Source organism: Agelaius phoeniceus, chromosome Z (genome assembly GCF_051311805.1).
Source record: "Agelaius phoeniceus isolate bAgePho1 chromosome Z, bAgePho1.hap1, whole genome shotgun sequence".
Lineage (NCBI taxonomy): Eukaryota > Metazoa > Chordata > Aves > Passeriformes > Icteridae > Agelaius > Agelaius phoeniceus.
This window is the reverse complement of record NC_135303.1, coordinates 61,497,679-61,512,422: the sequence shown is the minus strand read 5'-3', so window position 1 is coordinate 61,512,422 and position 14,744 is coordinate 61,497,679. Positions and strand designations below refer to the sequence as shown.

The 14,744-nt window shown below is 36.8% G+C and overlaps 1 protein-coding gene across 1 annotated transcript in view; it reads left to right on the top strand.

Moving 5' to 3' along the window:
- The window catches only part of CNTLN (centlein), a 180,616-nt gene that overhangs the window by 100,984 nt on the left and 64,888 nt on the right, over nt 1–14,744 (top strand). The window contains 1 exon segment of the mRNA XM_077172188.1: nt 9,524–9,573. Within this exon segment, the coding sequence (XP_077028303.1) occupies nt 9,524–9,573 (50 nt within the window).

Genomic DNA, 14,744 nt, shown 5'->3' with positions numbered 1-14,744 from the left:
ATATGCTTATACATGCAAAAGTTTAGCCTATCTTAATGCGTTTGGATCTTTTTCTAATTTCTAAGGAATTCAGAATGCATTTTCCAAGAATTATTGTTGTATTTGCTTTTTTCCAAACACAATCATGTGAGTATAAATATGGAATCATCAAAATTTTCCTAAAACTCAAATACTTCAGTGGAAGAAATAAAATAAGAAATTTATTTTCATCCTTACTTTGCATTATTGGAAACCAGCTCCACACTAACAGCAGGCTGTAGGCAAGAGACTTTAGTGTACTGTCATATGAGGTTCATAAAGGTTAAGAGGACTGATACAACAACAAAATTCTCTTGATATTCATATGATGGATGACTTACCCTCTTCTCTGAGTTGTATTGATGGCAGTGGTACCCCAGTCTTGGCCCTTGAGGTTCAATCTGTTTTGAGCTAACAACAGGTACAAACACTGTTTATGAGGCTGTTCTGATGGTCTTATTTTTAAGGAATGGAAACCTGCAAATTCGAATAATAAACATAATTCACACAGTGTAACATTTATATTTTTGTTAAACTCTTCTTGATAAATAAGCTGGATTTTGTGCTTCAGTGAAACAAATTAAAGATTACTAAATGGTAGATAAAATTTTAAGCATGGGTTTCTACTATCCTTTTGCAAACTAAGGGTTATGCTGCGTGTTGAAACCATCTTAGTCAGTAGCGCTTCTTTGACTTTGGAGTGACAGTTAACTTGAAATATGTCTCAAAAAGCACTCTTGACAACCATGACACTATTCACTATTTTGTTATGTGAACAGACATTCGAGTGTTGAGGGGGGAGTTGCTTTTATCCTTTTTTTGCTCCTGAATGTGGGTTGTAAATCTGGGAGACTTTACTCGCAACAACAGATATCTCTTCCTGCAATTTTCATCCATCCTACAAGTGACTGAATTGGGAAACAAGAATGATGAAGACACAATTCTGGGAAGTGGATGCACAAGATAGATAGCTTAAAGAATCTATGTAGTCAAATACTTCATTTCCTTGGTTAATTAAGACTGTACATTTCTTAGTGTAAACTTTAGGTTTACAATATTTTTCCTGTAAAGGAATTCCAGTAAATCATTCTGGATAGTGTGAATGATCATAGAGTGGGAGTAATGCTAGTACTTTTTGCTTTAGTCTTACCTTGGCAGTGTTATCCTCAGACATATATAATGCTCTTTGCTCTCTCACAGTCTATATCAAACACCTACTCCCAGGTTTCCTCTCATTTTCCAAGGCTGTCATAAATATACAGACCCATGAAAAGAGCATATTTTGCCCTTACTGCAGGCAAATGTACTTGAATCATAATGCTGTAGCAAGAGTAATTTGCTTTGACAAATTTCTGTCAGAGTAGTATTTCACCTGTAAAAGTTGGATAAAGTTTCTGCCTGTCTTGGTTCTCCTGACTTGAAGTAATTTCAGAGTAGTAGAAAATTAAAATTTTGCATTATGACATATAAGACCATTTTTGAAAGCCTCTTCCTATATTTTCTATATGGGTTTTTTACAGAAGTATGTGTAATGTGCATGTGTGTTCTACTCTAGTTTTATGGAGCAGAATTTTTACCCTTCTAAAAATTAGAAGACTAAAGAAGAGAAAGTGCAGTTCAGCTTTGCTTACCTAGATATTTCTCTGTTGATGTACTGCCTGTCTTCTCAAGCACCTTTCTTTTCTGAGGGGAAGAAAACAGCTGCTTCTGCTGTCCTATTTTCCTTGCAAGGATTATTAGGCTATTTAACTTAAGCTTTGGATAAGAAAAAAATTCTTTGACACTATGTTGACCCAGTGTCTTTAGAACTTATTTTTTCGTTACTGTAGTAAGCAATGCTGCTGTCCCTTTTTAAGGACTGTGATAAAGAGCATGCAAAGCTTGGTTAGCACTTTCTGTCTAATTTTTTTCTTCATTTGGCTTACTGTCTTTTAACAGTCTTCCATGGCTCTAGAGGAAAATGGTTGAAAAGGCAATAGTTAACCTCATGGACTCAGGAAGGCTTCCCTGACTGCAGCAGCTCCTGGACTAGTCCCCTTATATCTGTCCATACCAGCAACAATATGCATTAGGAGATTGTGGTTTGTTGTGCTTATTTCTCAAAAGAGTCATCCTGCTGCAGTCTTACAACATGTAATCCTTGGGAAGGAGTCGGTTTCCTCAGTGGGTTATTCCATCTTATGTATTCAGCTCTATTAGAAATTAGATTCTCTGCATGGTTTTATTTTCCAGATAAAATTCCCTGGGACAAATGGGAAAAATGTCTTAGTGTTTGTTTGGATGTTTATTTTAGACTGCCATGAGCCTCCTCTCTTAATTCCTTTTATCTGTATGCAGGGGAGTGTAGAAGTCTCCTGCTTGTCTTACCTGTGAATGCTGAAAGCTGCTGATGAGCAATGGCTGACTTATGGGATGTGTATTACTCAGGAGGCAATTGTTTGCTGGAGGACTAACTAGAGTCTTCTGGCAATGGGTTAACCCAGGGTCAGCAACTCTGGAGGGCAGGAGCCCTTTAAACTCATAAGTGTGGAGAGAAAGTTTATGCTATAGTTCAGGCTGTCTTTCTAAATTACCTTTTCTTTAATGCATTGAGGCCCAAGTGCACATGTGTACATGTACCTTAGATTTGGAGCTGTGTGAGGGCTCCTGATGGTATCTTTAGAACTGCTGACAATTAAAAATGATGAGTACTAGGATATTTTGTTCTAGCAAGAGGGTATATTTTGCAGAAGCCCTGCTTATATGCAGATGGTGGGAACATTTCTCCTATTCTAATAACTTGATAAGTAAGCAACTGTTACAAAGAATTTCTTGCTGATGCCTAGCTATATTCTAAAAGAAATTTGAAGTAATTATTTTAGCAAAACTGATTCTATAGCACAGTTTTAAATATGCTACCTCTTCCTATATTCGAAATGGGCGAGTATTAAAAAAAAACCTAAAAAAAGGAGGAGTAATCAAAATATTATATTGTGAAAAATGGAGCCCAGACTATTGTATCATACTGAAAACAGCAGATTCTATAATTGTGGATCAAGATCAGTACCTTCAAAAATGCATGTAATACCACCATAAACTATTATCTACATAGATTTTATCTTTCTTGATTTCTGAATATCCTCGTTTTAATACTGCCAGGTGAGACTGTGGCAATCATAGTTGGAGGACAAAATTCAAGGATTTGTACATAAAAGAGGATGCGGCATGCTTTCCTGCTCTTGATGGTGCATTTTCTATATGTGTTACAAGTAAGAAAAAGTTACTCTTTTCATGAAGTTAATTGTAGTAAACAAAGGACTTTGAGGGTGTTCTCAGGATGTAAAATCACAATTAGAATTCTCACCTGCCATATTAGAAGATCCTGATAGTTTTCTAGGAAAGGCCAGTAGACTCCTGCTAATTTAGAATGCTGATTCCTCTCAAATCAAGGACTCAGTGTATTTTCCTTGGGGCTGGAAATGATTCTCTGACAACCTAGTCTAGAGTACCTAGGATTGCTGCTGCCCTGTTTCTTGTCAGCAAAGCTGTCTTTAAAACTACTTTGGAGTAGATTGCATTGTCAGAAGGTCATCTTGTTTTGGAAGCAGATAATACATTGCTTATTGTTGACAAAGACTTACTGAAGAAATACGCTAAAATCTACGTGATATACTTAAAAGCAGGATGACCTCTTTTTGCAGAAGACTCAAGGCCATTAAGCAGTTTCAGGTGTGCATAAAACTGAAAAGCAGCACACTAGTTTCTAGGCTTTGTATGGCTTTAAGTCACTTTTCCCCCATCTGATGGGCTATCATTTAAACTTGGCAACACTGCTAGAAAGTATAACATGTGAGTATAAATAAGAGCAAGACATTTCTTCTGGAAGAAGTAATAAATTCTGGATGTTTTCAGTCTGCTAGTTTTTATTACTCTTTCAACTACATTGCAAAACAAGTTGTTTTGGTTTTTTTTCCTATCTTTTTAAAAGCTGAAAAGTCTTTGGGGGAACTAAATAGTTTTTTCAAAAATCATTTTCAATTCATCTAGTAGACAGACATAGGATTAGTGTAGTCCTAAGATTAGAAATTGCAATCATGTCACTCATAATTACATAACCTTTATTATTGGCAAATTTGGTATGTTGTTACTGCAAATTTTTAGGATACGTTTTCCAGTTACACAGTCTTCTTTAGGACTCCCTATGCCTTAAATATAAACTAATCAGGACTGTAAAGACTCCCATGGTGCAATCAGAAAAGAGTTGCTTGACATGATTTTAAAATGTTTTGTATCTTTTCAATTTAAAAAACAACGCATAGTGATCAAAATAAACGTAGGAAAAAACTGCATCTAGATACAGGCCAAGTGATAATTGCAATTTCAACATTGCAAGCTTTTAGAAATGGCTTACTGTGTTAGCATTACCTTTGCAGATTTGAGTTTAGACTTAAAGAAACTTTATAAAAGTTGAACTCAGTGGTTACTTGTTTTCTTTTGTTCTGCATTGCTGATATGTATTCCTTGTAATGAATCTCCTTTGCCTGCCATTATTTATGTTTGTGTAAATTTACAGAGTACAACTCTGAACAGTTTTTGTATTACTTTTAAAATCCATTCAAGTTTAGTTAAGTTTTATTTCTATTTTTCCATCAATTTATTAAGGGATAAAAGTTTATTTATAGAATTCTGGCTTTTCAACACCCTGCAAGGTTTCAATTTCAAGGTATCTAATTTTCAATTCAGATCTCAAACCTTTGGCGATAAAGAGATGAGAGACCATCTCAAATACCTTGCCAAATTCAAGGTGTACACCTGCTCTCCCTTTATTCTTACAGCCAGTCATCACTTACAGTTGTAGTGAGGTTGGTAAAGCAAGATTTTTCCACAGTAAATGTGTGCCAATTGCTTTCAGTCACCTTCTCTATTAGGTGGCTGGACATTATTTCCAGGATGATTTGCTTTGTGACTTTGGTAGGGAAAGAAGGAAGGCCTTTATTGGGTTTATGTAACTTTTTTGTTTGTTTGTTTTAATTTAAATAATATGAGAAGAGAGTGGAACAAATCAATTGTCCTAGGGATACTCACTTTCCAGAAAGGAAACCAATAAAATGAAAATGAAGCAACTAGTCAAAAAAATCTTCAACTGAACACTAGAGCAAGCAGAAAAGAAACACTTGTTGGATACTGTTAAGAAAATACTGTAGCTGACACCCAACTGAAATATGTGCTACAATTTGAAAAAAAGTTAAAATAAAATAGTTCCAAACCACCCCCTGTCCCCAAAGAGTCCTAAGTTCTCTCTAGAGACTGTGAAAGTTTTTATGGCATTTACATGGAAAAGGTCAGCATTTAAAACTTAAGCTTGCATTGCTGAGAAACAGGTAGGACCAGTAAACAGAGACAGGAGAAATGCAGGTGGGAAGTTGAGAAGCCTAAAAAGGCTCTTGAAGAGTGGTTTTCAAAGCTTAAGCTATTACAGTAAAATTTTGCTTAAATAGAGTGAAAAAGAAGACAATAAGGAAGTTAATAGGTTTGCTTAATGATAACAGTGTAAAATGATACACTGGGTTTACAAAGCCTAAAAGAACAGTCTTTCCCTTGGTCAATATTTCATATTCGATGATCATTAAGATGTCTTTCAATCCAAACCATGCTGTGATTGTATGTTTCCATGCTAAATGGAAGATGAAGATGCCCACAACTTGTGTATGCTTTGCAGCAGATAGGCATTAGACCTATTTGAAGTAATTATGAGGTCAAGTAGAGTAGTTGCTTGTAAATATATTGAAGTTAATATTCTTCACTCACAGATGTGTGAAGAAACTTAAGTATGAAATGACTCTAACCCAACAGTTAACAGCCAATGCACTGGCAGGTTGCCACTATAACTCCCAACTACAGAATGGGCTCCAGAGGGAGCTGCAGTAACATGGCTGCTTCCGTACTTGGAAGATGGTAGTCAGTCTTTAGGAAAAAGAGGGTGAAAGGGAGAAAGTAAAAAAAAAAAACAAAACCAAATAACCAGAAAAGAGCACCATAGAGAGGACTACCACTAAGCACAAATCAACACAGTTTTATTGGGGAAGCATTAATGTGGCTTCTGTAAAGGAAAATCCTGCTTCATTAACCTGCTGGAATTGCAGAAGGGTGACAAAACTGTGTGGTAACAGTAATCTGATGAGTGTTTTTTCAATTGCCTTTAACAGTTCTCCACATGAAATGTTGTCATGGTTTGACACTGGCACAATGCCAGTGCCCCCATGAAGATACCCTCTCCCTGGTAGCTGCTGTGAGATATGACCAGGAATAAGCAAAGCAGGCTCCTACTTAGGGGAGAAAAACAAAACTTTATTAGCTACACTACAACTACAAATAAAAAGGAACACACACACACAGGGAAAATGAAAACCTCATAAATACATTTCCTCCTCCCCCCCACCAAATTTCCAACACAATACATCTATTCCTCAAATCACCAACTCTCTTTTAGACAATCAATCCTCAGTTCATCAAGAGGAGAGGAGTCCTTCTTGTACCATGGGCTTCCCCTGGAAACACAGCTGAAGCCTCGTGTGTTTCTATGTCACTCGTGGCACCACCCGGAGTGCATCTGCCGTCGTGACCTCTTCCTTTCATGTCCAGTGCTCTCACCACTGAACACGGACCAGAGCTGCTTCTAGGGTTGTCTTTTTAAGGATGCTCTGTCCCGATCCAAAAAAGGCACAGTCTCTCCTTTGGGACACCTGTCCCCACAATCTCTCCTTTGGGACACCTGTCCCCTCCATATTTTTTCACCCCCTGGGGCCGAGGGGCACCAACACTGAACCCTCTTGGTTCTGAGGCCATTGCCTCCCCCTAGAATGCAGTCTCTGTGTCACAAGGAACTTGGGTCTGTCCATGGCTATACAAAAAGAGTCCAGCAAAAGCCACTCCATCATCTCTTCCCACTAGGATTCTTCTCTATTCTTCCACTATTTCTCACTCGCCCAGACCTCTCTCACACTTGCACATTCCTTCCTCATCTTCCACTCTATCTTCTAGGAAAGGTCAATGATCTGTAAAGTTCTCATTTTCCAAAAAGGGGTTAAAAGCTCCTACAAGCGGCCGGCTGAACCCCCCCTTCTTCTCCGTCCCAGCCGTGCTGCCGGCACAGGCCCATGTTTATCCAGTCTCAAGGTTACAGTCCCAGGCAGCGGCTCCCTCTCTCTCTCTCTCTCTCTCTCTCTCTCTCTCTCTCTCTCTCTGTCTTCCACCCTTCCACCCCCAGGCTCAGGCCTACCTCTCCCGGCCACATGGCTTTCCCCTTCCTCTGCCCAGCCAGCAGCTGGGCCAGGGGAGAGACCCCAACTCTTTCCTGCCGGAAACCCAAAAGGACCCTCCCAGGGGAGAGCTCTGCTTTTAACCCCGTGTTCTCAGAGGCGTGTCCATGTCCTAATGGCCAGGTTAAATGCCAATATTAAAGCCTGAATATCCATTAGCCAAAAACACAGCATCCCAAAAAAACACATTTCCTCTCAAACCACCACAAACGTAATAAAGAAATTTTTTTTTGCTCTGTGATTGGAGGAAAGGTCCTTTTAGCAACTGGGAAAGCAGAAGAAATAAAGAGTAGTGCTTGTGTGCCACTTCCAGGATAAAAAATTGGAATCACACTGCACAAACTGTTAGGCTAGTCTTTCTTGAATAGCATCTGCTTTTGCCTCTGTGGGAGGCATAGTACTGCTGATGGTTGGACTTGGCACTGGCTAACCCATGCGGGCATTTATAACATTCACCTAGCCATTGACTTGGGTGAGTTGAATCTTGTATTGTACATAGAAATTTTTGGTTTGGACTTGACTAAATTTTTTCCATCTTAGATAAATCATAATTTCAGTTGGAGATTATTTCATAGATAAATGAATTTATTTGGAGGCACTTCAGGTATTCTGACTATGAACTTCCCCTTAACTTATTTAATATAATTAGTTTACATCTGCATGTCTTTCATCAACCGAAAGCAAAAGATACGTGTAGAAGTTCACTCTTAAAAATATTGTCCAGTCACTATATTGCATGCTTGTCAATTAGTGTCTAGAGAGGCAGTATATTTGTTCATAAATGCGTTCATTCAAATAATGATTTTAAAGTTGAAAACTAACTGTTTCAGAAGATAAAGATTCAGGTAGGAACCATGTCATGTTGATTTCAGTCTTTAATTACATAAGCAATGTTTTTTCAGTGAAATATTTTGCCATTCAATGCAAAAAGCCAACATGCTGTGAAGACTTAAGACAGTGTGGAGACAAAAGCCACTGAAGTCTGTGTAATAGAAACTGATGTTGACTGAGTTTTGGAAGATGGAAGAACAGCAAAGAAAATCAACCTGTGAAGGCAGATAAGTGATCCTAAAAATAGCTGGATTTCTTATGTGTCATGCAAAGGAAGTTACTTTAACTTTTCACGTTTATAATTTTCTCTGTAATTTATGTTTTACACCTGAGTCAGAGGTGCACTTGACTTGCAATGTGCTTTAATGCATTGTATATACCAAATGACTTCTTTTTTAAGTCCTTTCCTTAAGTTGGCAAATATTTTGGCCAGATTCTTTTTGTGCCTTATTTCAGATGGCACAGTAGGGAAAAGCATAAATTTTCTGTGAAGTAGGTGCTGCTGTTTGGAGTACAATTGAAATAAGTGAGAACACTAGCAGTCAAACTTTCACAACAGAACTAGAATAATGTATATTTGTGCATGAAATGCATTTATATTTTAAGCAGAAGCTGCCTATTAAATGACTCTACTCTGTTCTGTGTATTGTATGATCTTTGGCTGAAACAAGTGGGGGTTTTATTGCTTAAATATTAAACAACTGTATAGATAGAGAATGTGTCAGAAAACACAAGTATAAATAAACAATTTAAATAATGTCTTTCTTTCTAGCATTTCCCAATTTGACTTTGAAACTTTAGTATTGGTATCCTGGCAACTTTATTTATATGTAATTTTATTAAATTGAAAAAAGAGTAATTCAATTTATTGTGCAGAGCTTAGCTGGTTGATATTACAGAATAAACTGTGGTAGTAATATGGTAGTCCATCAGGGCCGGAAAATGGGAGGAATGATTTTGTTAATAAGTTTCTTGAATAGTTGCTAGATCGTAAGACATATCTTCATGAGTTTGGCTGGCAGTTTCCCCTGAGACAGAGTACTTATCTACCTCTTAAAAGGATTTTACCTCCTACTGGTCTTCTTTTAATCTCAAATATTTTCTTGCCTAAAAAGGATGGGCTGAAACTTCTTACTGTATGTTACAATCAGAGTTGTGTTTGAATTTTGGACATTCATATGATTTACACATTTTAAAAAACTGTTGTATGAAGGACTCCTTACGTTAGAAGTAATGCTAAGTGTTGTCAAATTAGAACTAATTCCTGGGTGTTGACAACTTTATTCCCAGTAATATATTGGTGTGGGTTTGGATTAATTTCTGTAATTATTTTAGTGGCATCTGTGTGATTGTACCTATTTTTTCCTCTTTTGTAGACTGAATCTTAAGAAAGAATTGGATCAGACGAACATACACCATTCTGTAAGTTCACAATACAGGAACTATACTTACAGCAAAAAAGGAAGGGTATAGTATTTTATACCTTTGTATGTAGTTTGAGTGGGTTGAGCCTGGCTGGATGCCCGGCAGGTACCAAAGCCTCTCTATCACTTTCCTCTACAGCTGGACAGGGGAGAGAAAATATAATGAAGGGTTCATGGGCTGAGATACTGTCATGGACAAAACAGACTCAGCTTCAGGATATTAATCGAATTTATTACTAAAAATATAAAGGAAGAGTAAAAACGAATATTAAAACCACCTTCTTCTCATCCCTCCTTCTTTCTCAGCTCTACCTCCTTCCCCCCAGCAGCGCAGGGAATGGGGTTATGGTCAGTTCATCACATATTGTTTCTCCCACAGCTCAGGAAGGGGACTCCTTCCCCTGCTCCAGTGTGGGGTATCTCCCGTGTCTGCAGAATTGCTTCTCTCACATATTCTCTCTCTGCTCTTCTCTGGCCACAGTTACATCTACAATCACTTTTTTCCTTAATTATATTACCATGTTACTTGCAACTCTGATTGGCCCAGCCTTGGTCAGCGGTGGGTCCATCTTGAAGCTGCCAGGGATTGGCTCTGCTGGACATGGAAGAAGCTTCTCGCAGCTTCTCACAGAAGCCACCCCTATAGGTCCTCCTACTACCAAAACCTGGCCACTCAAACCCAGTACAGTAGTCTGTCAGAATACTAATTATTTATATATGGTTATTTTCCCTCCAAAGATTGATTTCTTTTTCATGAATGTGTATTTTGTAATCATATGGCCATACATGTGACAGTATGTTTGCTCATTATTTGTCTACACATCTATTAAATCTGACAATTTATATGAATAAATACACATTAATACATTTGCAACTAATATGTATATTCTGGCTATTTATGAAATATACTGATACAGTAATTTCATGCTTATTCAGACATCTCTTTTAATTCTAGTCTCACAAAGTATCTGAATTTGAAAGTAAATTAAAATGGTGAAATTGTAAGAGTTGATCATGAGTATCTTTTCTATCTTTATAATCTTTACAGTAGTTGATGGTTCTGTGAAGATGAGTCTTTGTCAGTCAGATAGGTAATATATTGCCACTGCCTCTCCATCACTCCTCTGATTCTGTGTATTATGAGCTGTTCCTGAATATTCTGGGAGAAATATTCAAGAGTGCATAATTACCGTCCATCTGGATATTCCATCTGTGGTGAATTCTTTATGCACAGTATTGTGCACAGGAAGTAAGTAGGAGACTTGGAGAAGTATTCTACACATTCTTAGTAATAAAGCCTTACCATTCTTGCAGTTTTCTCCTGGTGGCTGTTTTCTATTTTTTGTGATAATGTTGACTACTTGAATGAAAAAATATAGATTTTTTTCCTAACTTTAAAATTCTGTCTTTAAAATTAGGTGGGAGTATCAAGCTGCTGAAAACGGAAAGTTACCTTTTCCTTTTTTACTATTTCTTATGTTTTGTGTTCATAGCCACAGAACTGAATGTTTAAATACTGACTTTAAGAAGCACTTTTTTGGTTTTTTCCAATTCAGTCTTTGCAGAAAGAGAAGGGGAAAGATAACCAGTGGTGAGAAGGAGTTAGGGGCCTGCTGAGCAATATCTGGAATTTTCCAAAAAACAGTCAGAACTGCCAGTTCTTGACATGTTTAGTCCTTTAACAATTAGTATTTTCTTCCTTTTTTGTTTCATTTTCTTTTCAGGTAAACATATGCTCTTTTAAAAATTTGTGGGTGGATGCACACTTCTGATTTTGTAATTAGTACAATGATTAGCTATTATTTTCTGGGGACTGAGAAAAATGTTTAAATTACTAGTGAAGTGTTCTAGGCAAATTTTATCTACCTTTTCCAGTCTGTGTTGTTCTGGTTATCATTTAAATGAAAAGGAAATGTCTAATAAGATTCAAGTCCAAAGATATATATTAACAAAACTTTCCTGTTAGCACAGGAGACCGAGATGATTCTGTTTCCAAATTTTTACCAATTGAAGTGTAAGAAAATAGTTGCTCACAAGGTGTCTAAAAGTAATTTCCTTATTGTTCCCCTTGAAAATCAAAGGGAGTTGCAGTCATGACACATGTATTGTTTGAGATTCTCTAGAAGGTTGCACCATAATGACTGAAGCTGGATGTCCATCTTTGAGCATAAATGAATGTAATGTTAAAAATCCTTACTCATGTTCTCAGAAAGTGCATATACCCTCTGCCTTAAAAAGGAGGTTAAATGCCTTCTTCCTAAATAAAAATACAACCTCATGTCTGTTATCAGTAATTTGCTGGGAATCCAGACTTGATATGGTCTAAATACATGTCATTCATAATTTCAGTATGTTTTATTTTATAAAAGGAAACCTGATGTCAATTTCCTCAGTTTATGAATGATGTTGGAATTCACTTTCACCTTAGCAGATATCTGTTTTCATCAGGCATTCTAAAATCAAGGGATAAAATCTGTAAAAAGAGACTGAGTCTTCCTGTATTAAAATTGTCTTTGTTGTGTTTCACTTGTGTTTGTCAGGAAGAAGTAAAGGATGGTTTTGTTGTTCTACCATACAACTTTTCAAATCCTGTTGGTCAAAGATGAAGTGGGTCAAGGGAAAAGGAAATGTTCCTGCCATTCCCAATTTCTTTCCATTCTTATTCTGTTGCCCAATTATTACTGGTAGTCATCAAATCCAAAATCAATGTTTTTGCTATTTGTGCCCTTATTTGTTTATGAATGTAAAGAATGTGTTGGCAGGTAGTTATGCCATTTCCTCCAGAAGCAGGAGAGTGGATCCATCAAATCCTATTCAGAAAAACAGCAAATGCCTTCTTTAGAAGCAGTAAACTGTTGGCCTGCTGTTTCTCCAAGGAGGCAGTTTGAAGACCTCTTTCATTCTGAGACTCCTGAATATACTGTGTCCTCAGTATATATGAATGGGAATGGCATTCCCTTCTGGTCTTCACCCTGGTGTTTCCCACCAGAAGTTTCTTTCTACCCAGGAGCATGGGTGCCTACCACTGGAGTCAGTAACACAGTGGCTTTGTGCACCATGGAGCCTTTTTTTGTTAGGGAAATCCTTCACCTGGTGTGTACTGCAGACAAAAATGTCATTCCTTTGATGGTTTGTATAGGTTTCTTTGTAAATGACTATGACAGTGCTCTATTGTGTCTTTTTTTTTTTTTAAGGGATGTTTTTCTCTTTGTGTAAGCAGACTTTCTGCAAATATTATAGTGTACTATAGTTTCACAGTTCAAGTACCATTTTGGCAGCGGTGTTGAACTAACTCATCATCAGATTTGATGACTATTAATTAGAAATTAAGTTTTACGTTCTAAGGCTGACAGTTAACTGTGTTTTCTCAGTGGGATGTAACTGTGCTTATGTAAGACCATGGTAATTTGATAACTGAAGATAGTTGGCTTTATGACTTGTGGGTCTATTCCTTGAGGGAGAAGATGTTATTTTTTTATGTAGAAGTATGACAGGTAGAGCATGTCTTGCTGAGTAGACTGATATGATGTATCTTTCTGCTATCCTAGATGGACAGTTACAGGTGATGCTGTTTCACTGCCTTGCTAACCAATTCCTATGAACAATTGCATAACAATTAGAAGGGGGGAGGGTAAAAGGGGCTTGAATGGGCCATATATTTTCTGCTCAACAGAAAGGGTTAGGTTTCAGTGACCTTTGGCTACGCTTCAGTTTATGTTGCTTTTGTCTCCTTTGATAATACTGAACATGTATAGTCTTTTCTATCCCTTTTGCAGTGGTATTCTTTACTATCTGCATATAGTATGTCTATTTATAGAGTTTTAAATTGCATTTTAATACATCCACATAATAAACATAACACCTTGTGTGCTTTGATCAGTTTCTTTGGCTATGGGAAATAATTTTTCTTTTCAGTGGAGTACAGTAAATGCTGATATAAAAGCTACAACAGGCATTCAAATGAGTGAATATTTAGAAAAAGATGAAAAGCATGTTTGTATTATCTTTGTGTGTTACTTAAAGAATGTTCTAAATGTATGCAGTACCACTGTGCTGGGGGACTGTAGTCTGAAGTAACATGGGAACTAACATATTAATATCAAGGTAAAGGTACATATTCCCCAGATGCATGGTTTTACCTTTTTCAGCTTTTATTATCTTTAGAATAGTGTTCCATTTATTTCATGAATACAGAAGTATTAATTGGCCATGACATGTTCCAAAGACAAAAGAAAGGTCTAATTCACTCTAACAAACTTGTTAGTCACTGTTTATATCAAGAGGATTGTGAATCTACAGAGAGTAACACTGTTTTCTTCTACATTTGCTTTGTTTATAAATCAAAAGTTTTTAAGTGACCTGCAGTGTCTGCTTGTAGTTTAAAATGTTGCTTCTAAAGCAGACCTCCACCATGTAGCACAGATATTTATCCCTTAAGATTAATTCTTTAAGTTCATTTGGGGGAAAGAAGGACCAAAAAAGAAATACAAATATTGTGGTGCTTTTAGAGTATTGGGATTTGTTCTGTAATGTAATATTTCATATTCTAAGATGAAATCCTTCTAATGTGTGTAATTGCTTGTTTCTATGAGCAGTGGGCAATTTGTGAATGCTAAACTCTTGATTTCTGAATGACCATATGTATTGGTACTTCTAAACATTTTTTTTATTAATAAGTATGATTTTTAACTTGGGATTTTTATATCTAAAGTGTTATAGCTGTGATGCTTAGATTTGTTTCTGCTGTTATTAGCTGTATCAATTTCTAATTGTTATGATTTCACAGTATTTCGGTTGAATGATTTGTGTGATTTATCTAGTGAAGTACATGATCTTTAACTTAACAAAAACCAGGGTTTAAACTTTTCATCCATCCTAATTCAGTTACTGTTTGCTTTGTTCACCAATCACTCTGATCCTCCTAGCAGGGGACAAGACCTAGAGAACAAAACTGATAGTGACTGTGTAGATAAAACGGCAATGAATTCTGCTTTTAAGGCATAGAGGGAATAGTCTGTAAAAGAATAAAAATTGGAATGAAAGTACAGTGTCTTTAACCCGCAGATCTATTGTACCTTTGAAAAGCTTGTACTCTGAAAAAAACATACTGTGATGCTACAGAGATTAATAATTATGTGACAGAAGACTTTGAAGAGAGGTCACTTTAGAAACT